The sequence below is a fragment of the Periplaneta americana genome, chromosome 10, assembly GCF_040183065.1.
Source record: "Periplaneta americana isolate PAMFEO1 chromosome 10, P.americana_PAMFEO1_priV1, whole genome shotgun sequence".
Lineage (NCBI taxonomy): Eukaryota > Metazoa > Arthropoda > Insecta > Blattodea > Blattidae > Periplaneta > Periplaneta americana.
In genome coordinates this window covers 88,354,059-88,379,068 of record NC_091126.1, presented here as the reverse complement: position 1 = coordinate 88,379,068, position 25,010 = coordinate 88,354,059, and the positions used below count along the sequence as shown (strand labels likewise).

Genomic DNA, 25,010 nt, shown 5'->3' with positions numbered 1-25,010 from the left:
ATAGAATCATTTCATATGTGTGAAGAAGGTGACCTTATTTTCGTAAGTCATTTCTTATATAATTAAGAGTATTTTCTTCCTTCACAGAACAAAGCCAGAGGAGGCTCAATGTGTCACCAGTGCCTCAGACAGGCAAAGAAGCGGAAAACTCAGAATGAAATTTGACAAGGGGGATCGCATGTTTGACAAGGAGTTATTTGAATATGTGGAAGATCCAACCATAGAGTCTGCAGAATCAGGAGTAGCTGGGCAGGTGAGTTGGTACCTAATATTTTAACTTGAGTTTGTTGAACAATAGTAGTACCTTCAAAAGTCAACTGAATGCAATTATCCATGCTGTCTTACTATCACCCCAGATCACATATATAACAGATTGCTCATCCCTATGTTAAAATCGGTAGCACTTTGAAGAGAACAACCACCAGGATCACCACCCTTCTGCTGTAAACGAACACGAGATGGCAGTACAGTCGCTAATGCAATTCAAATGGGAATTATGACGTGACTTGTTATGTAACAACTAGATGGCAGCATAGTAAATCTGACATAAGTTGTTACCATCAAAGCCTATAAGGCCGAGCAATCTGGAGGTCAATTTCAATACATGTAAATCATTACTGAGATAAGAAGGCATGATTTCATCTTCTCATTTATAAATATCCTAAGCTTATTATATTTAAAAAAATCTTGCTAGCCTATGCGTAATGTATTGTACACTGTCGTTGGTTGATTTTAAATTTATCCTGATGTGAGTGCGAGTGCTTGTGTGCGCGTGCCTGAATGTATATGGGCACATGCGATTGTGTGCACCTCAAACACCTTTGTAATATATGAAGCAGATACATATACCTTACCTTACCTTACCTTACTTATTTGTTTAACATGGTTTTGTGAATTTTATGAAGTAATTATTGTTGATTAAATCCAATGGTCATTCATTGTATAATTTATAGGTGGATGCAGTTAACTTATATCTATAAATTTTACTTTCTGAAAATGGCCTTCAAACCATGCAATATAGATATAACAAAACAAAAACAAAACAATTAGTCCACTGTGATGATGTAGTTTATTTGTACACAATTAGTCCACTGTGCTAGTGTCATTTTTTTACACAATTACTATTTCTACTGTCTTCTGTAATTTGAGAATCCATGATACAAGTTACCTGAAAGCCATTATTAATTTCTAAGTGCTGTTTGAGAAAAAGACATTTTAACTACATATTGTATGTGTAAGCTAATGTTTTATCTTTGTTTTGTTTTATAGGATAATTTAATTCTTGGCGTAAAACTTTGCTAGCCTTTGAACCAGTAGTTTGTAATAAATTTGTGATCATTTAAGTAAGTAATTTTATGCATCTTTTCTCATTTTACAGATAAAAATTCCTAAAGGAATTCCTGCTGGAGGAATCAGAATTTCAGTGTCTGGAAAAAATTTGGCCTACATTCAGAACCCTCAGATGTATGTTTACTATAAGGATAAGATGTTCGGCAGTGTAAGTATAGATATACTAAATTCTTTTGCTAGCAACAGCAAATTGTTGGTAAATTGCCATTAATTAATTTTTTTTTCTGTTTGGTGGTGCTGGTGGTATATTATGAATGTTGTTGTATTATCGTCGTCATTATTATTATTATTATTATTATTATTATTATTATAGTTGTTGCTATTATTATGTCCAAAATAGGAGTGAAGTATGTCACATTCAATTGAACACTACATGGTTTCCAATCTCGTGTGTGCCTAACACATGCATACTGGCCATTTCCTGGCCTTCTGCTAGCCCTTTGCCCACCAAACAGGACCTGCTTCTACCATGAAGTATGCATACAGAGACTGCTCTTCAATCTTATAATTAAACTACAGGATTTAGGGTGTAATTAATTGAATTACAATGTTCACTCTTACTTTAGTTTACAATAAATGTTCAAAATTATGTCCACCTGCTTGTAGACAAGCTTCAGTGAGTTGTTGAACACTACCCCAGTTCTTGTGTAATGTCACGAACATTATGAATGTCATGCAACTGAGGTACTTCTTTACTCCAGTAATAATCATTCTGGGAATTTAGGTACATATCCCAAATATGTAACTGCATAATGAGTAAAAAAATATCAGTTCTGAATTCACAATTCCATCATGTTCAGACAGTTTAAATCAATTACAAAACTGAATTTTAACATTCTATTGGGATTATTCATTCTTTGAACCACCAAACTCGTACATGGTCATGATTTAAGTCAGCTAATTTTCTTGCTGTATATGTGGAGTCATGTGAAACTGCACATTGTGCTTCTACAAGGTTTAGAGATTTTCTTTGGCTTCTTTCTAATATTGGCAATTTCGCCAATTTCTTTTCTGTTAAAACAGTCCTTCTGTTTCCTTCCCTGTCCAACACCCAACTTACAACAAAATGTCTTCATAATTGACTTGTACAGGATGTTTACATCAGGTAATTTTCTAACAAATTAAAATAGAAACTGTCGACTCGACCTGTACTTGCCAAAAGTATTCACTAATTAATATGCAGTGTTACACATTGTACTTTTTGCTTTAAAGCCTACCTCAATTGCATTAATAACACAGCTGATTTCTTGGATACCGAGGATCATGCAATAACTACAGCATCATTCTGATCACCAGAGAACTGTGAATTGTCTGTGTGCTTCCCCATATGGAGTTTCCAGAACAGTGGGGGTGCTCAGGGTTGGAAACCTTGTATATTGTGTGTGACATGGAATGATTCACATGATATAAACTGAAATGTGTAACTACAATTTCTGTCTATAATTTTGCAATTAGTAGAAATGATTTTTATATGAAGAATAAAAAAAATCCTTTCCTTACGTACTATAATAATGATAATTTTGATAAATTATAACAATCACAATAATGACAGTGATATCGATAATATTTAAGGTAACGATGATGACAATGGCGCTGACAATGATGTTGACAGTGACAATGCAGAAGAGGAGAGGGAGGAGAAGGAAGTTGTCATTTTATAAAAAGAACGAAATATCATGGCTTGGAAATTGTTTGTGTTGCAGCAATGTGTGGTGCTGAGCAATTCCAACATGGCTTGCCCATCACCCAACATCATAATTCAGGAAACCCTGGACGCAGAACATCCATTGTCACTGGAATATGGGTTTCGAATGGACAATGTGACTGGGGTTCAGAACTTGTCTATGAAAACAGGATACTCCTATTTTCTATTGTATCCAAATCCAGTGTATGAACCTTTTGATGAAGAAGTGAAATATTATAAAAGTGACTACCTGACAATAAATGTGAGTATAATAATCCAAATAACATTATGAGAACGATAATATATATATATATATATATATATATATATATATATATATATATATATATATATCTTATACTGTATATAAAAGTCTATGTATGTATGTATGTATGTATTCTATACACGCTTTGACAGATATTTGCCAAAGTTTGCACATTTAACCTTCATAACCAGGAGAAGAACAAAGGCTACATTAAAATTTGACAGATGGATGTTAAATTATTGAAAACAATAAAAATTAGAAAGAAATGCATTCAACCATGCATGTATAATATAAGTTGGATGTCATCCAATCACGAATCAGAAACGCGGTGACGCACATTTTTCGTTATAACTGTTCCTCTGTTGGTGGCCATATTGCTACTGAAATATTACCATCGCGAGGGGTGACTTTGTGCCATTTGCAAAAAATGTATGGAAGTATTCTTTAAGACCGTGACAAGGTTTTAAAGTCTACTTCCTTATGTTTAGTAGTCTTTAAAACCTTGTGACGGTTTTAAAGACTACTTCCTTACTTTTTTTTATGAAATGCGCGAATGGCACAAAGTCACCCTCCTGGCACGACGGTAAATAAAATAACATTAAATTAAAATTACATAAATGAGGGATGATCTCTTGATTTAATGTGTTAGTGGCATGATTATACAATATAATATGGCATAAAACAAATTTTTGTTTAATATTTAAGAATTCAAAGGCTAAACCTTAGAGAACAGATCGGCAGTAGGGGAAGTTATCCCCACTCTTGCCACACTCTCACCACATGACAGCTGCTTTCTTTGTCTACTGTCTACTCTCGCTCCGGTGGCTCATTCCCTAGCCAACCATACTGAAATGTGCATTCGACACAATATACAACAAACCAAATAAAATGTGCATTTGACACAACTTACATCGAACCAAATAAAATGTGCATTCGACTTATTTAGCATAATACAAAACACAACAAACCAAAATAAAATGAGCGGGAAGCCAAATGTGCATTCAACACTCACATATTTGGCATAACACAACATTCACTTGTGAACATAACACTGTCGGAGACCCACACTTCGATTGTATTCCACACACATTAGTCGCCAGAGCCTCGTTTACTTTAATCAGGACCCGCCATGTGACAGAGAAGTTGGTTTGGGAACACATTACATTTCTACAATACATTATGTTAGTCCCCATTGAACATAAGTAGATTCATTTCCCCCTCTTCCATCAAGTCATCTGGTAGCCGAGTGGTCTAAAGCGTGTTACCAACAGTCTGTGTCCGTTTTGTTGGCAAGTTCAGCAGATCGAATCCTAGTGTGAGCAAAAGAAATAACAGAATAAGAGAGAGAGGTGGTGCCTGGAAAAGAGTGAGAGAGTGTGGGGCGAGGTAGGCAGGGAGACAGGACGGAGTTCTAATTCTGTTCAGTATATGGCGCTTTCCACTTTTGTCCACTAGGTGTCACCCCACCCAAACCCCTACTTCCACTCCTTCCCTCTAGAGTGTCTGGTGAACTAGTAGGCGAAAAGTGGAGAGGATGGTGGGCGGAGCTTCTACGATCTGTTCTTTAAGATTTTCCCAATTCAAAATCAAACATAATAGGCAGCAAACATGAAAGTACTTTATTACATAGCTCTCTGTAGCATAGTGGTAGAGTCAAAGGCTTTGGTGTAGGGGGACCTGGGTTCCAATCTGAGGTAAACTTTTTTTTTTATTTTGATAATTTATTTACATTATTTTATTTTAACCAGACATAAAGGGGGTTTTACTACATAAATAATATATCCATGGTATTTTATTTATGCTGTCTCAAAGTTACCATATAATTATGTAAATGTATATATGTAAGCTCACTGAAAATAACAGTGTATTACATAATTCTATAATAATATATCTTTGAAAATATTGTTGTTCATGTCCGAATATGTGTATTGCTAAATTATATCTGTATTCTCATATCGTGAATATACAGTATTATTTATGTTAAGCCTACTGGAAAGAACAATCTGTTAATTTTTAAAATACACTTCTCTCAAAATATTATTCTTCAAGTCCAAAAATGATTTATTGCCAGATTATACTGTATTCTGTACATAAAATAAAAATGACATAATTAGGTACAGTTTTATGGACAAGTATTTGTAAGACGTAATTTTTCAAGTCATATTTAAGAAACTTGGTATGACATAATTGGGCGTAAAGCGGACAAAGGGTACAAAATCCTCCAATCCTATTATTTATATTTTTTTATTTACATATTAATTCTTTGATACGACTGATAAAGAGGTAAATTTTAACTCACCATGTTACCCCAAGGGGTTCAGATTGGGAACAAGAGAATTTCCTATTCATCAACTGTCTTTAAACGTCAAGCGAAAGCACATTTAGATAGGGAATTACATTAAATTTGTGTCAGCACAGCTTTAGATCAATGTAGAACATTGCATCTATGCTAAATGGATGTAAAGGGACCAAGGGGATTTATGATTTATGTTAAGCACTAATATTTATGACATGAATGATGATAGGAGAAAAGTAAAGAACTAAAAATAAATAACTTTCGGGTGATTCGATATATAGAAAAAATTATTGTGCATTTCAAGAATGATTATATCATTCAGAGAGGCAAAGGAGTGGCCAGTTAATGAAATATGCTAGTTTTCAAAACTTTGTTTTTATATTACATAATTTCATCACACATGTGTGTGTGCGCGTGCGTGCGTGCGCGTGTGTGTGTGTGCGCGCGCGCGCGTGCACGTGCGTGTCATTAATAAAGTTGATAAAATGTTATTACTTGCCTAAAATTTATTTTTCACAAATTATCTTGTATTTAATTCAAGCTTAAAGAAAGGTGTTAGTACACAAATAGATAGTGTGAATGTATCACTGATGAAGCAAAATTGAAATTCTATAAGTATGATTGTAAAATTTTAAGAGTGAGTAAATTCTAATGTCACTAATTAAAATTACTTTCAGGGTCAACATTTGGACCGTGCTTGTCAAGAGTCAGATGTGACTGTGAGGATTGGTAACAGTCTGTGCAACGTGACATCGTTATCTCGTCAACAGTTGACATGTAGACCACCAGTAACTCAGCCTCCAGGTATTGATGAGGATGGTCGCCCCAACCCTCAGGAGCTCCCCCAAGTTGTGGTGAGTGTCAACAAAATTTCCAACAGAAACAGTTTTACTACAGTAAGATTCCAATCCAATGCAAATAAAATAATTTGGCTCACACTATTCCATATTCCATACAACACACACGTGCGCGCACACACACACACACACACCACACACACACACACACACACACACACACGCACGCACGCGTGTGCGCACATACACACACACCAGTTGAACTCGGTTATAGTACTGTCAAACGAATTAAAGAAATTCTGTAGCAATAAATGTGTGTCACTATAAAAAATAAATAATTACAGTAGGTAAGTAAAATTCAAAGAATAAAATATATTCACGTTATTACGTATTTTGTACATCACTGTAATAAAATTTGTAATTTGACCTAGGCCTACAATATTACAACACTTTAAAAATATTTTCTGTTGATTTTTTATTTAAAATAAAAGCACTTCACTGGATTGTAAATAATAATGGTATACATTGTAAATTCTGTCATGTAAAGTAATTCGGATAAATACAGTACTCAAAATTTAGAAATTAGGTTGAAGAAATTGTAATTTTTTTTCTGTTTAAATTGTAAGTAATAGTGAAATGCATAGTAAAATCTATAATGTAAAATAATTCGGATATATACAGCACTAAAAATGTGGAAAGTAGGTTGGAGAAATCTGTAATTTCTTTTCTCTTTCAATTTTGCAAAATACTGCACCTGTAAATTATTCTCAATTCTTCTTTAACCAAACCAAATTCCGTTCACGGCATGTATCAGCTTCCTTTCTACATTCTCAATATTTTTATAACTTTAACTTTTACCTTCCACATTGAACTTTTTTTTTCTTTGCACCTTGTTGCATTGTCCTGTATGCAACACCTTTGAAAACTGAATGTCTGAAGCTACAATCTAAACAACTAAATCTACAGTACAGTACACAACTTGGCCTGCTGTTGTTTTAAATGACTGTTGCCACGAAAGAAGAAAGTTTGATCTACTCCACTCCCCACCTTCTGTTCTTAGAATTTCAGTTCTTGGTCTGTAAAATGTTTTTGCCACAGTAACTGAAAATTGTATTTTTTACTAACGACTTACTGCCTACCTGCAAATTCCTCTCAATGACATTCTCGGTTTTATGTACAGACTCTAGGTTTGTACATAGAACATGAATTCTTAGAAAATTTACACTGTTGCTAAATGCCATTATAAACGAGTTGCTTATTACAAATTTGTCGTTATAAAAATAATAAATCATGTTTGTTTAATACAGATGAAAACCATGCTTCTTAAGAGTACCCATGAGTGAATTTTGAAGAAATTCTCTCAAAAATCACAGTTTTGTTTTTTTACATTATAAAATAGGCCTACTACATACCTACCTCACTTAAAAAATAACACCATCAGTATGGTGGGGCCATTTTTAAAGTTCATACAGCAATTTTAAAGTCCTGTGGTGTTTTAAATTTCAGCTGCAACACGCTCAGTTTTTCACTGTTTTCTCACACTTTAAATTTTCAGCATTTTCATTTCTATAAAATGCTCCTTGTGAAGCAGATTTTGTGATAGACAGTTCAAACTTAGTATTTAAGTTCACAGATATGTAGTGAATGAAAATTGCTCTAAGTTTTATGGTGAATACAATTTAAATATATATTTTTTTCAGTTTCTTAAAAAAATTATATAATGTTTAAAATATAAATAAAATGTTATGTTTTATTTAACGACGCACACAACTGCAGAGGTCATATCAGCATCACCGGATGTGCCGGAATTTTGTCCCACAGGAGTTCTTTTACATGCCAGTAAATCTACTGACATGAGCCTGTCGCATTTAAGCACACTTAAATGCCATCGACCTGGCCCGGGATCGAACCCGCAACCTTGGGCATAGAAGGCCAGCGCTATACCAACTCGCCAACCAGGTTGACTGTTTAAAATATTCTAGAGACTTATCTAATCAGTCTACATTGAAACTCAGGGCTATTTAAAGAAGTACATGTGTGGTGAGTCTATTCAAAAATTATGAGAACGAAAAAAAGAAAATTGTTGTGTAAGGGACTTTTTTTGAGTTACTCGCCCCCCTCCCCCCCCCAAAATGTAAACTTGCCCATAACTTGTGAACTATGAGAGCTACAAAGAAAAATTTATGCGAGTTCTTTAGTTATATTAGTATACACCTATGATACACATTTAAAAAATCTAGCTTTTATAGTTTAGAATTTCGTAATTTCACTCATGGGTACCCTTAATTACTGTTGCTGTAGCTGAGATGTTGCACTAACCAAGTTCAACTGTGTGCATATATATATATATATATATATATATATATATATATATATATATATATATATCTATATATCTGTGTGATGATTATGGTGATTATACAGTTTTCATTGAAATCTTCACACATAATTTATTTTACCATGTGGAAATACATACTTTAGCTTTGTTAGTACTGACCTCCTTTAATACTTGCAGCTGTCTCTTCTTTGCCTTCTGTGTAATCATTCCATTCTGTCAGCTTATCCATCAACCATATGGGCCTAACACACCTAATGATGTCTTCGACATAGAGAATTTTTTTCCAATATTCAGTTGTATCTTTCTCCCTTACAAATGGCCGTAAATCGTCCTTGAACAGTTTCATTCGGAAATGTTGTTTTCAGAAAGTCAAGCATATTGAACCAAAATAATTGGAAAGTTGTCTCAGAAATTCAGTGATCACCATGCTAGATATTAGATCCAAGATTCACAGTTTTAAAGTCAGCTGAGGACAATGAAGTTTGAAGGGTGATAAATCCTAGAAATCTTCCTGCAGAAGAGAAGCAAAGCTAGGAATCCTGTGTCAGAGAGTTATGGCATGTAAAAGTCATATGATTGAGTGGAGAGTTGCCAGGGAAAAAATACTGTTTACGGTACCATCCCTCCTCACTTTTTGGATTCATCGAGCCTATAATTGAGCGATAAGGGAATAATGAGCTTCGTCATAAAATTCGCCCATGTCAGAGTTCAACTCTTCTAGTGTTCATTCACGTCATAGATATGGATGACAATGAATTCTGCCTATTAAATTTAACATTTTCAAATAACGAAGTCCTAGAGGCATTTCAAACCGATTAACCACTTAGAAAGTGCTATTGTATATTTAATTTAAATTTCTCATATGTTCATTAAAATTTATAGCATGCTTATGAAATTTAAATTGGAATTTCTTACTATTTTAAATAAGAATTAGTTTCTAATCTTATATTTCTTTTTTATTATTATTATTATTATTATTATTATTATTATTAACATCATCATCATTATCATCATCAGCAGCAGCTGCATTATTGTGTACTATTTCGCAGGTTGAAGTTGGAGCTGGAAGGCTAAAATATGTGATTGGGAAACTGAGCTACGCCTCACCAGCTGGATTAAATGGCCCACTTTCCAAACCAGCCCTCATTGGTGTCATTGCGGGCATTGTTCTTCTGTTGGTAGTCTTCATAGCATTCCTTATTGCATATAGGCGCAAATCCACGGAGAGTAACAGAGTTCTCAAAAACATGCAAGAACAGATGGATATTTTGGAACTTAGGGTCGCTGCAGAATGCAAGGAAGGTAAGAATGACTGTAATATACATGGCCAAGTATCACGTTTTCTGTCGAAGTTTGATTATTTTGTTTACACAGGATATATTAATTTTGTATTTATTTGTTTGCAGCTTTTGCTGAACTGCAGACAGAGATGACAGATCTCACAGGAGACCTCACATCAGGCGGTATTCCATTCCTAGATTATCGTACATATGCTATGAAGATTCTTTTTCCGAATATTGATGACCACGTAGTGCTGCAGTGGGAACGTCCAGAATTATTACGCAAAGAGAAAGGACTGAGGCTTTTTGGCCAACTCATAATGAACAAAACATTTTTGTTGCTATTCATTCGTACTCTAGAAAGCAATAGATACTTCTCAATGAGAGATAGGTATGTTGAAATTTCTTGCATCTTGTATAGTGAGTAAGTAAATTATGTCATTCGGAATCTTTGATTTTTATTGAATGACATTCTTTCTTTCTATCTTACATACCTTCTTAGAACATAATAAATATATGAACATGTTCTTTATGACAAAAGTGAAAAGTTTGTGTTAATAAGTAGCTTATAGTCTCAGCGTTCTTATTTGAGGCATGGCCCCACTTACCACATTCATGAGTTTCGATGTGACTCATCCATCTGGTTGAATTTTGCTGTATTTGCAGAGTCTATCATGCCGAAAATTTGTCATATTGAGCGTTGCACAGTGGCGCCAACTTTTGGAAAATATTGGGTGGACTCAAACACTTGAGTTATAAGTTAGCCTAAATAAATCTCATAAATAATAATGATAATAATACCAGTAACACGAATTATTGGGTGGGCTTGGGCCCATATAAGCTGGCGCCACTGGCGTTGCATATTCGTTTATTTGCGTTATAGCCTGTGTTATATTATCAGTGTTACAGTTCAGGTTTTAACCCATAAAATGTCACGGAGAAATTGGAGAAACCATCAGTCACAATGCAGAGAATTTATTGATAATATGAGATAGTATCTTGAAAAGGAATATGAAAATATTAATCGCTTATTATCTGTCAATCAACTAATGCAAATAACAGCAGATAGATATTTCATTATATCTCTGCCAGTCAGTGGCCATTAAATTTCAAGCAACTTATCTTAGTCATGGGCGTTAGAGTATTAAAAAGCATTGCTACTTTATGCTGTCTCTCTTCCTCTTCACTGCGAACTGTGATGTTGCACTGAGGCAGAAATAAAATAAAAGATTTGTATTTATCATGTAAACATGCAAAATTACTGGAGGGAAATTCTCATATCCAAGCAAAATTCTTGTGGTTTTTAACATTATTGTTCTAATTTCTACTCAAGACAATCTTAAAAATAGTTATTTCTAATATTGTAGTCTTCAGCAATAATCCCTAATACACAAAACGAAAGAAACATGATCATAATATTACGGTATATTTTGTACTGAGCATGTACCATGCTGGTAATCAAAAATGAACTCCTAGTTCACATTTAAGTGTAATTTATTCTAATAATGAAATATTTTCTTATAAGGATTAAAAAATATTTGCTGTTTAAATAATAGGTATGAGTTTAATAATATATAGAGCCTGTTTTATAAATTCACTGCTAAGCCTCAATTATGTTAGGCTGGGTTTCCCATATGCGTCTATGCTGTATATGCTAAGTACAAAGCTAGAGATCATGTGACAAATATAAGACATATTATGGACCATCCTATTCCTAATCAAGGGGTTAAACCTTTTGCTGGACCTGACAGTCAGTAAAAGCGAAATTTTTTTATACTGCTTGTGTAATTAGAATGGATCTTACTCGGTTTGCTATACACATTGGGTGTTTATTTATGTTCCTCGTAACAGTACTCACTAACTCTGCCCGACAAGAGCAAAGAAGATTTGCAGATAATTTTCCAGGTGTCAGAGTTCTTAGACATCCTACAGTGCATAATCTTATTAGAAAGTTGAGAGATACTGGAAATATAAAAGGCAAGAAGCATGGGAGATATCAAGCATGTATTCAGAAATTTTATTTGGTGTCCAAAATAAAATACAGTGGTCTTCCAAATAGTCAAAATATTTGAATAAAGGTGAAGTTATCCCATATATATACGTTATGAAGACGCTTGGGGGCATAGAGGTAGGGCTCCATACTTTCTTGACCTTGGCACTAGAATGTGGTGGTGTGATTGGCACCACTCTCCAACCTCCCTTCACTCTTACTCCTGGAAAGACCTGGTACTGAATCTTATGGGAGCTGAGTGATCCTGGTGGCCATTCTGGAAATTTTGGGCAATGAAAAAAAATCCTGTCACCACTCAGAATTGAACCCAGGATCTTCCATTTACTCTACCAATTGAGCTACCTGGCCACCTTAAGTATCGTACTTTTATATAGGGTACACAATTTGGTGCAGTGATTACTTAGAAATAACAGCAGGAGTTTTTTATCGTCTTGGGATGTGTCCAGACACTCTGGACAGCCCTTGAATATCTGCCTGAGAGGTGATATATTCTGACTCAGGAAACTGTAGACAATATAAAACTTCGTGAAAGTTTTTAAATAAAGCTATGCATTTTATTTTCATTTTTAGTGTAATAATAATGTAATGATTAGTGTCCAACAAATTCATGTGCAACTTTTTTGTGAGCCATATGATGGAAGTTGGTAGCACAGTTGCAGGCAGTAAAAGTGTTGCTTAACATTGAGGTTATAAATCTGACGCACTATGAACAGCTGAACACAGTAGATTCACTATTCTTAACAATGCAAGAATACTTTCTGTGAGCATAACATCCTCACATTCATTGTTATTGAACCAATATGTCAGCTGACCAATACTGTTTTTTGTTTCACTGTCAAAAATAAGAACGATCAGACTATATTATAACAAGTTGACAGGAAGTGAATCCTTCATTCATATCATTTCACCCTTCTGAAAGTGAACATGTAACTATCTAAATTTATTCACACATTATTATATTTATTCTCTTGAAAAATTAAATGTCTTATACTGCATTGCTTATGAGGACATTGACTGTTTCAGAGTGAATGTAGCTTCCCTAATCATGGTGACACTTCAAAGCAAAATGGAGTACTGCACTGACATACTGAAGACTCTGCTAGCAGAATTAATTGAGAAGTGCATGGAAGGGAAGAGTCATCCTAAATTACTGCTCAGAAGGTACGTATCCAATAATGCATACTGAAATGAATGCATGTGCATTTTTTATATAACAAGAGTTGTGAACAATAGAGGCTACTTAGAATCCGTGAGACCATGGCACAGCAATGAGATACTAATAATGCAATGAGAATGGCAAGGGAAACTGTAAAGCTACTCCACAGTCACTTTCTACCACATGCTGTGGATCGAGTCCAGGTCTGTTAGGAAAAATTCAGACAGCTGAATCTGCTATGATTGGGCAGCCACTGTAATGAACACTTTCTGTGTTTTAGATTGCAGACTAATTACATTTCATTATAATGTTTTTTCAACTTACTGGGCAGCATCTCTACTCTCTGTGTGTCCGTGCAAACATTGTACAAACAATTCATAGCCAAACATTTTGAAAGTTGAATGAATAATCAATGGTACACTCAGAATCATTAATTTATCATAAAAATTTATATATTCGCGACGCTGTATCGTACAGAAGATATAGAATTAATTATCGGTACTATACTTGTCTCTGATGGGTAAATTATGTTGTTAGCAGACTTTTATGGCTTGAATTGTACATTGAATCTTCACAGCTCATTCTTATAAAATTAGGACTACATTTTATAGTGGCCATTTGTTTAGTACAGACTGCCTAGAATTGACGAGTAAAATATCCCTATGAAGTATTGTTTTTCCGAACCCTTGTAAATATCGTGCAAACTGTTCGTTACATTTCTATGTAGTGCATAGGAAAAAGTTTGAGATGTTGTAAGCGAGTAGGTTACTTACCAACAAGTTAATTTTGATACTTACTTTATCAAATAATAATAATAATAATAATAATAATAATAATAATAATAATAAGTTACAGGAGAATGGAGAAAGTTACACAACACAGAACTGCACGCATTGTATTCTTCACCTGACATAATTAGGAACTTGAAATCCAAACGTTTGAGATGGGCAGGGCATGTAGCACGTATGGGCGAATCCAGAAATGCATATAGAGTGTTAGTTGGGAGACCGGAGGGAAAAAGACCTTTAGGGAGGCCGAGACTTAGATGGGAGGATAATATTAAAATGGATTTGAGGGAGGTGGGGTATGATGATAGAGACTGGCTTAATCTTGCACAGGATAGGGACGGATGGCGGGCTTATGTGAGGGCGGCAATGAACCTTCGGGTTCCTTAAAAGCCATTTGTAAGTAAGTTGTAAATAATAATAATAATAATAATAATAATAATAATAATAATAATAATAATAGTAATAAGAATAAGAACAATACTAATGTTTTCACAATAAAAAATTTTCATGTGGTGCCATACTTAAATGTAATTAATAATTACGACAAAAAAGTAAACTCAGAGCCTCGATGATAACTAATAAGATTTTACTGTGATCTTAGAGATATAGTTGTGTGTCCACCAGGCACCATTGAAATACATTTAACACATCAAACTTTAAATTGATATGTGACAAAACCACTCTTCATTAGAATTAAGAACACATAGCGCAAAATACGATACTTATCTTATGTTACTGAGTTACTGACAACACCTGAACTTCATTAAGTCCCTACGTACATATAGAAATCAAACATGTTATACATCGTAGTCGTGGGTGTGTGTAATTTTCTAGTACTTGCTTGTTTCATATACAGACTTGTATTTTTATCATTAATCTTTAATTGCTAAAGATTTTAGTACAGTTAATAATGATTAAAGAGAAAACCCATTTTTTACATAAATTATGACATATGTCAGCTAGATTCTTACAGCTAAATACGCAACTGGCTGGCTGTAGGTTGTCAGCCACACTACTTCACAATTGTTGCTCTCTGCTGTCCATGTTCACCCACTGAAGTTGCACACATTTTCTTTTTATCCATGGCATGACAGCCCACGATGGGCCAAGGCTGACCAGCTGACTGTTGGCCTCACGTCCACATGCCTCAGCAGAGGTGAAAGATCATTCAACCAGTACAGGGTTAACATGTAATCAGCATGATGACTCTTACAGCATTTTAGCTGGTTTACAAAACCGGATTTTGCTGCTCATAGTAGCTTCCCAAATTCATCACTGTGCTGGATAGGCACCGGTTGCGTACACTGTTTGAAATTTCATGAGAAAATTTCTTCTCTCATGGGGACTCGAACTGGCACTCATTTCATACCATTAGTCCAAGACCTTGGACCACAAAGCTATGGTGCAGGACAAAATTACACACATGTTGACCTCTGTTTTGACTGATAAGCTATTTTTATTTTAAGACAATTGTAGTATGTGATCTAGTAGCAATGTTGACAAATCTGCTGGGGAATCAACAAGCTGATTGAAATATATATGCATTATATGATGAAGGATCAGTGGAGCGGAGGAAAATTTTCTCCTGTACTGGGATTTTTTCCACTCCACCGAGCCTTCATCACATGATAATGCAGAATTCCTGCACGAAAATATCATATGCACTTCAGTACATCGCTATAATATGTTTTGCGTATATAATCACTTGGTGATTTAAGACAGCACTCATTCTGTCAGATCCCGGCCACTTAGTCACTTGTAATGAGTGCACTTCTGCACATTAGTGTGTTGGACATTGTGCCACTGTCACACATCTGTGATACAGTGCATGAAGGTTGGCCACTAAAGGGAAACTAAGAGGTGGAACTTGTCGTACGCCGGACTCCTGGTCGTTTCGCTCTCCGACGTGTTGTCGAGGTGGGGAGGGGAAACGGGAGTGACGTGACAAGATGGCTGTCGCTTGTGGGTGGGGTGATGATAAGAAACTGTGGTGAAGTTTAAAAGAAAGACTGTTTTTAAAGTAACATTTGTTTATTACAGAAATAACAGTGAAAGTGTAACTGTGGTTCCCTCCTAGTTCTGTGGTAGGGGTAACGGGAGAGTCGTGATAGAAATTGATAGTTTAGAAATTCGTCCTGAGGCTTCGATGCGGGGTGAGTTATGATGGGTGATAGTAAAGTACGACTTGAATGAGAGGGAGGTAGGGGTAACGGGAGGGCCTGGGGAAAATCGGCTTGCTTTCATGTGTGTTGTGGGGTGGGCAGGATAACGAGAGAGATGGAATCGGGATGATGGTTGATTCTCTAGGTCGAAGGATCAAACACAGCGTACTGTGCGACTTATCGACGTTCGAGAACACACCCCTTTGGATTCGGAGGATCAACACAGCGCACTATGCGACTTACCGACTCCAAGAGGGGGAGGAATGGTGGCCCCTAGCGTTCGGAGGATCAACACAGCGTACTATGCGACTTACCGACACTAGAGGGGGGGAGTTCAGGAGAGGACTGTGGTTTATGAACAAGCCGGGATAAGTGGGGAGTCGAAGTCAGGAAGAGAAGTGGATGGGTTGGAGGTGGTGATGAGACTAGTAGCGAGACGAGAACAAAATAAGTTTAGAATACGTAAGAAATGAGGAAGATTCGGCTGGTGTAGGAAAGTATCTAGGAGACAGGGGCGCAGCTTGGCTCCCTGTTCCCGGAGTGGTGGCCGTGTGTAGACACGTCCGAACAAAAGACAACCATAGCATAAGCCTGGTTGGAAGACTGCTGCCAGTGACGGAGAACGCGTTAGAGCTACCTCTTTGCCATCTGGCGAACGAGTCTCTGAAGTCGCGGAGATGCGGCATATTTATACCCCTCGGAACAATGGTGGCTGAGGACGCCGTTGACATCACAGTGCCTGGGGGTATTTCTACTGCCAACATGACTCGTTGCCGCGCGATCTTTGCTTTCTCCCTCACAAGAGAGAAAAGCGAGCCAACCTGCTTTCTTAGAGAGAGAAACCAGAGACTGTCGTTTGCGCGGGTAGGTTTGAACCGTTTAAAGTAGGACGCATGGGCATCGAGAATTGATATACACAATAAACTTAAACTGAGAGGATTCAATCTGGTATCAGAATTGGAATCCGGTGTGGCTTAGTGGATAGAGTATCAGCACGTACAGCTGAAAACCAGGGTTCAAATCCTGGTGCCAGAGAGAATTTTTCTCACCTCCACTGATTCTTCATCATATGATAATGCAGAATTCCTCTACAGAAATATCATATGTACTTCGGTACATCGCAATAATATATGCATTAGGTTCAATGCACTGAGAGTTTATATAACAAAATTTAAGAACGATGAAAGAGTAATGGAACGGAGAAAAATTCTCTCCGGCGCCAGGATTTGAACCCGGGTTTTCAGCTCTACGTGCTGACGCTTTATCCACTAAGCCACACCGGATTCCATCCCGGCGTTGGAAGAATCGTCTCAGTTTAAAATTTAAGAAGCAAGTAATATGTATTGTTCATGAAACTTAGTCTGATATTCTAATAGGTATAAAACATTTTATGATGCACAGAAAAGTTTTATTGCAATAAAGGATTGAAAAAAATGAGCATAATAACCACACTCAAAATATGATAGTCATGTCTCAATATGTAAAAACACAGATAAACATAATCGCATGCAGTCCAGGCACCCACCAAATATACCACACAAGTAGAAACTTAAACTATATAATTTGGACTCCTTAATGCGTTATGCATTAATCATTTCAAGGGCTTGGCTATGTAAGTCAGTTTCATTTCTTTCTTTTACCTCACCCTTTTATGGAGAGAAAAGGGGATGAACTTTTAGTTGTCCACTTCAGTGTTTGACACTAGATTGTAACATGAGTAACTACTTACGAAACTTATATAATAGTAAAACATAGAGCACTCAAAGAAAGTTCTGACAACAAAAGTATGTAATTTTACGGCAAAATACTCATTCGAAGTAATGGAAAAAATACCTGTATAAAATAATCACATACCGGTACATCACTTGAACAATTACGAATTAAACTACTATCCAGCAAAAATAAAATAAACATTATGTGCTTCTTTTAATTCGATTTGACAACAGTGTAATAATAATTCACTACAATTTGTATGTGAGTGGTTTGGATGGTGGTAAGAACTGATTGGTTGATGGGTTTGCCATAGCAAGTTCTTATTGCTTGTCCTGAGCAACTTGTTCCTGTACTAATATCATGGAATATTGTTATATGCAGTGCTGTCATGGGGGTCATATGAGGCCATAAATCGTATGGGAACCTATAATTTTTTTATGAATCATATACGGAAGAGAAAATTTTGCCTATATGGAGCAATCCAGCATATGGGTGCCTACCTTTTGTGCACTGCGACCTGTATGGATCTTAGATCATTTCTTGCTGTTCCTAATGTATCTTCTTTGATATTCATAACCATAAACAGTGGCGGCTCGTGATAAAATATTATGTGTGTTCACAATTTTGTGTTCCAAAATCGAAGAGAATTTGAAATCATACGTTTTTAGCCTAATACGAAATGTCATGATTCCAATGTTTCACTGTCGAAAAAACCGTATATATATTCAAAACAACATATAGGGGAGAGTCAGGTAATATCGGACATCGGGTAGTATCAGACAGTGCGTTTCTTTCATCTACCATCATATGGTAGTACCTGAATGACATGGTTACGTTTCTGTATGCGAAATCACAGAAACGTAACCATGTCAATCAGGTACTATCATCGTGTGGTAGATGAAAGAAACTCACTGTCCGATATTACCCGACTCTCCCCTAATAATAATAATAATAATAATAATAATAATAATAGTAATAGTAATAGTAATAGTAATAATAATAATAATAATAATAATAATAATAATGAAACCTAGTCTTTTTATTTCCAATTTTTCCTGGTAAGCCAGTTTACCCAGTTCTTTACTCTTCAAAATTATTTGAACAGAGTTCATTGTTTACGTCTGTTAAAAATTAATACATAAAACAATTTAAAAAAGCGTGTGTTCAGTAATATACTGTATTTTGATTCACAACACACTGATACACTATAGCCTATACTAGTACTGTAATCCCATTCGCATAGATTGATTACTATAAATACATCCCAGTAAATATTATTCTTAAATAATATACACCACCATACAGATATTTAAATTCATACCACCATCACATTCAGCCAGCACGTCCTTGAAAGCCAAACTATGCTATATGCCGACACTGAAGTATAGTAATTCACAAACTACACTCTCGTAGCAGCACTATACACACATCCACATAAAGTAAATGTTCCGATAGTGAGATGCTGACATCTGCAGGCTAAAATACAGACTTATTACATTTTCTCCTCGAGATATAGCAAGTAAACGATAGGCATTGATGCACCTGACACTGTTCACTTAATGCTTTGTGCTCTTGACGAGTCATAAGCGGCCAGCAAAAGACAATTTTCTCCCGCGCATGCGTGAAATTTCTGTAACCTTCTTGAAAAGAGCACAGCTTGTACGTGAACGGATGTTGCCAAGTTTACATAAGAAGTTTATGCAAGATGCGGGAAGTTTAAAATACTTGATCCTGATATTATACATCCCCACTATGCCAATACGGTATTAAATAATAAAACTAGTCGTGCATTAATGGAAACAAGGTGTTCACGTGCTCTTGTGCTCTTATTGATGCACCGCCACTAACCATAAATGGTCCACTTCTACAGCACTGGAATCGAGAACAATATATTTTGTGATGGTTGAAATACACCTGAATGCTGCAGATATACGCTTCAGTATTCATCAAGATAAGTGTGCATCTACTGTAAGAGCTTCATGGAATCTCCTTTAAATCAAGCTTGTTTTACAATTAAATGTAAAGCAAAATAATTTCTTTACTTCTTTTTTAGCATAAAAGCTTCCATTATATGACAATCGGAGTGATAGAGGAGAGTAAAATATCTTTCAAGGGAAAAAATTGTGCCATATGACCAAGAAAAAAATTACCATGAAAGCACTGGTGGTATGTGTAATTTATATTAAAGTGAAAGACTGAGAATTTGAATACATTAGTTCGAGAGCAGTAGAGATAAAACATATCTTATTATGAGAAGAGAGCATTATTATTAGACTGTTTTAGTAACACTTGAGGATTGTAAAATTACAACATTTGGGCTGTTTTTATTACAGAACGGAGAGTGTTGCTGAGAAAATGCTATCTGCATGGTTCACTTTCCTCCTATACAAATTTCTTCGAGAATGCGCTGGGGAGCCATTATTCATGCTTTTTCGAGCAATGAAACAGCAAGTTGATAAGGGACCTGTTGATGCCATCACATCGGAGGCAAGATACTCTCTCAGTGAAGAGAAACTCATTCGCCAATCCATCGACTTCAAACCCATGGTAAGTTAATAAACTGACTGGTACCGGTATCTCTTCTCGCTTACCATTCATTATTATTTCCTGTCATTTTTAAAACTGTCGTGAATTGATTTAGTGGTCTCTGCAAAATATGACATAAAATAATACTTTCCTTGAAGGTCACATCTTAAAAAAGTACTCTTTCTAATTAAAAATCAATTAATTTTCTGAAAAACACTGTCTTCTTGTTGTATATAGACAACTGCATTCTGTAGCACTAGTTTTTTATTTTTCAGCAAAAAATAATAATATAGGTCGTTTCAGATCCATGAAAACATTCATTTTTCAAGTAATTTTCGTTGTTAGCCAGTAACACATTAGAAGTTTTTATAGTAAATTGCTGTGATGTTTTGTGAAAGTTGAATGATTTTCACATATATTAGACTTTGATTAGGTAATGTTATATTTCCTTCAAGTAGTTGTCAAATTGTATTTATTGTTGTAATGATTGCGAGAATAGTAAAATACCGAAAAAAAAAATGCTGTAAATTAAAGGAAGCTTGTTAACCAGTAAACACAAAATATTTGAATGTGATAATATTAACCAATAATTGATAACAGTGGCTCAAAAAAACGAAATACCGGTACAGTTCTGAAAAGTTGTTTAGTCATGCATAAAAGCTACTACACTACTATGATCGATTATAACGTAAAATGAAAATACAAGCAAACTGCATTACTAATTGAGGAGCGTTTATTTCAAAAACTGATATCTACCTGAACTGCAGTTTTTACATTTTAATTTTTTTCATCTACATTTAAAAGAAACTGTTTTTTTCGCTATAAAAATGTCGAATCCAGCATCTTTAAGATATCTGTACTTTCAGTTGTAAAGAAAGAAAACATCGTAGCTGTTAAAACTATACAAAAACATAAAAATCTCCGTTAAAAAAAAACGTAGTTATCAGCTTTTGAAAAAATGCTCCTCAAGTAAAACTCTTTCATTTGCTAATTATCTCTGGTCTTTTTCAGAAGATCATTGATAAAGTGTTCATACTCATATTTCTGAAAATCACTGATGTGCCGAATGTCTTTTCGCATAATATTTTAATGCCTGTCACAGTTCAGTTTTCATTGGAGGCTGAGAAGTTCCAGTAGCATGATCATCTTGTACTTAAGATACCGGTACTCGTTTTCTGCCACATGTGAGTGAGAAAGTAACAACCTCACATACTATGTTGCCTTCAGTCTGTCTAGCAGCAATTATTCCTACTCCAATACTCATCTATTCTTGACATTCGTTAACAGTCTTGTATGGTGGACGAATATCTACAATTTCCTCCAATTCTGGGACCTAATTTGTAAATTCCCCAACTTTGAAGCAATTCTGAATTATATTTCCTTGCTCATTATTTATAACATTTCGAGACCTCTGCCATAGCTCAGGCTTTATAATCATCATCAAGAAAGGATTATACTGCACTACCCCGACTAAGGCCACGTCTTGTCTCCCTGAAGAAACTCGTGGTCTAACAGAAATTGGTCATTTTGTAATCTATCCATATCTTATAATGTCTAACACACCTCCTAGCTTGGATGATCAATAGCCTACCATAATGGCGCCCTGTGTCATAAATATTTCAGCCAGCATCAAAAAGAGTAAATACTCTTATGAGAATGTTCACCTCAGTCATTATGAAGCATAGTGAATCACTAATTTGTTTCATTCAGACCATAATTACGAATGTGATACAATATCTATTGTTGTTAGAACGAATTAGATTAAATTGATTTGGAGACCCTTATACATAGACTATGCTATAATTCGTGTGACTCTATGCGTATTATCTTAATATTGGAAATACTGAGTAAGACACTCGCAAAACACCGAAAAATTACATTCAATTAGGTTAAAGAACACATCAAGTAAAGAAAGAAGGATCCTGCTAGGAATCGAATCAGAGTCTTTAGTCACGTGCTGTAAAGTTAATTATTTTGTTGTGGTGTTCCTTATTATCAGGCCTTTCCTTATGTTCGAACAATGATTTTCAATTGAAAAAAATTGGTAATAATTTAGTTTATTTATAACAAACCTTTCACACATACTGCATCCTTATTCTTAACTCTCACTTTAATATTTTATGCAGCAGACGAAGATGTCATATGGTCACAAGTATTGTGAACAAGTGTTTTTGATGCTGGGTTTGTGTGGCACCCAATTCTTAGACTTAAAAATAATTTGGAACTGTAATTTTTTTGTCCACCATGACCACCATCGTACATAGAAAGAGTATAATTTTGAAATGTAAAATATGGAAAAAGCTACATCTTGATCTTCCTCACTTACCTGTTCAATTTACAGTTAAACACGTGCACCTTTTCGTCTCATAACTGTTGAATGGAATTTCCAATGTCATCTGATTATAATAACAATTAAAGTTGCTCTCTTTTTCTCAATTTCAGACTGTGTACGTGTCAATATCACAACAAGCTGTATTTGTGGGTGGTTTAGACCCAAACACGGAGAATGTTCCAGTTAAGGTTTTAGATTGTGATACCATCTCTCAAGTGAAGGAAAAGGCACTTGATACAATATACCGTGCAACTCCTTACAGCCAACGGCCACGCAAGGATGATCTGGATCTTGGTAAGTGTGAATATGTTCGTCTTTGTCTGCATGGTTTGCAGCTGGTGCTTCACTTGAAGACCTTCTGGATTTTCTTAAAATGTGTCCCAGCCCTTAAAAATTATGAAGGAATTCTGGTCCAATAGGAAAGGATGAAGCACTGTTCTTGTCAAATCGTCAAAAGTTTCTTTGTTAATTGTAACACAGATTGTTCAGAAACTCAACATGGATCTTATTATTCCTTGCAAATTAGTATGGGTTTATGAACACTCTTCAACCAATCTGAAAGTGATCTTAAATTTTATGAAGACACCCGAATTAGAGTAAGCTTATGAGAAGAAGTATAGATGTTCATATTCTTCTATGATCACTAGGGGGCGGATGTTGATGACCTAAAAATCTACTTAAATGATAATTAAAATGCCCTTAAACTAATGGAAAAATGACTTGGAATTAAAAGAAAATGACATTTAAATATTATTCACCGTACTCGCACCACAACTTCTTAAAAATTAGTCACCTTGTTTCGATGACTGCCTGCAGATCTCGGAGAGAGAAGGCAACATCCTGGAATTTGGTTAAGATAAAGGAAAGGAACATGCAACAAAATGAAGGTTTTAAGGGAAAACTAAAGATTTTAATGAGGGTTTACACTGTGTATCAATCAGGGGTGGTCCATGTCAGTGCCTGCATTCTCCATCTCCATTATGTTGAGTTCGCTGTCAATCAAAAGAGTAGGCCATCAGCTATTTACACCAGAGACCTAAGTTAAAATTTCAGTGAGTCTGTGGACAAAGAGGATGTTCGAGACAGATTTTCATGGAGTACTTCCTTTTACTGTATTAACATTTCATTATTTCTCCATTAATAATAATAATAATAATAATAATAATAATAATAATAATAATAATAATAATATTATATTATTATTATTATTATTATTATTATTATTATTATTATTATTATTAACTAGCTTAAAGTGAAGTAGATTATCTCTTGTGGTGCACCACAAATAACGTTTATAACTACAAAGTGACCTGAAATTTTGATATATTGCTCCTGAAGATTGATGTATCTGTGAATGATGGCTGTCAAAATATCCACAATTGGGATGGAAGACGTGTAACTAATGTTAAAGTGGCGACCATGCTCAAGTATAAAAATTCATCTTGTGTGTACATTGCCATTGCCTAGCATTCTGTCAAAGAGTACAATAAATTCTGCCTTACCAGTGATTTCACCTCAGAAATGGAACTCTTCACATATATCATATAATTTATTCACCATAATATATTTGTAGCTATATAGAAATATTGGTTTCATCGAGAATAATTCAGGTACCTACTGGTATCTAATGTGTATCAAAGTATTCCATACAGTCATGTAAACAAAGTTTCAATAGATTTATTTTCACATTTAATCTAAATATATTGTAGGTAGCCTATGGTACTTCAAAACATAAAATCTTTTTATAAACAAATTATATATTTGTCTTATATGTTCTTACATTATTTAAATTAATTGCTTTACAGTTCCTAGTAAAATGTTCGTGTAGGCTATACTACTATTTAGTGTGAATTGTTCAGAATTTTTATGTATGGCATTCATTCTTTTCCTTATCTCTACATTACAAAAAAAAAATTCATTAGTAAGTTGATCTTGTCATAATTCCATGTCAGTAACTTTTGTACCTATGAATGAATGTGATCATTAAAGTTTTCATATTACATATTTTTTAATATAGGTGCTAATATTGCGTTACTCTCTGTATATCCTTATTATGAAATTTTTTGTATGATGTTTCCATTTCATGTTGCAATCAGTGGTTATACTTAAGAATGTAGTGTATGGAACATATTTAATTACATCATTGTTTATATTAATCTGTGGGAAGTTCTTTGTTTGATATATCAAAGACTACACAATGAGATTTTTTTTAACTTTCAGCACTAATTTTTTTAGAGATAACAATTGAATGAACTTCTTCATTCCCGAAGGCAGTGTAAACCTGTGTTTATATATAGACCTGATTTAGATTT

The 25,010-nt window shown here is 35.0% G+C and overlaps 1 protein-coding gene across 2 annotated transcripts in view; it reads left to right on the top strand.

The window, feature by feature from the left end:
• The window catches only part of PlexA (plexin A), a 1,043,054-nt gene that overhangs the window by 1,001,238 nt on the left and 16,806 nt on the right, over positions 1-25,010 (top strand). For both annotated transcript variants that reach the window (XM_069837886.1, XM_069837888.1), the window contains exons 13-21: positions 88-253; positions 1,379-1,498; positions 3,054-3,296; positions 6,273-6,449; positions 9,780-10,032; positions 10,137-10,401; positions 13,045-13,182; positions 20,174-20,387; positions 22,809-22,992. In XM_069837886.1, the coding sequence (XP_069693987.1) occupies positions 88-253; positions 1,379-1,498; positions 3,054-3,296; positions 6,273-6,449; positions 9,780-10,032; positions 10,137-10,401; positions 13,045-13,182; positions 20,174-20,387; positions 22,809-22,992 (1,760 nt within the window). The remainder of the gene's footprint in view (positions 1-87; positions 254-1,378; positions 1,499-3,053; positions 3,297-6,272; positions 6,450-9,779; positions 10,033-10,136; positions 10,402-13,044; positions 13,183-20,173; positions 20,388-22,808; positions 22,993-25,010) is intronic.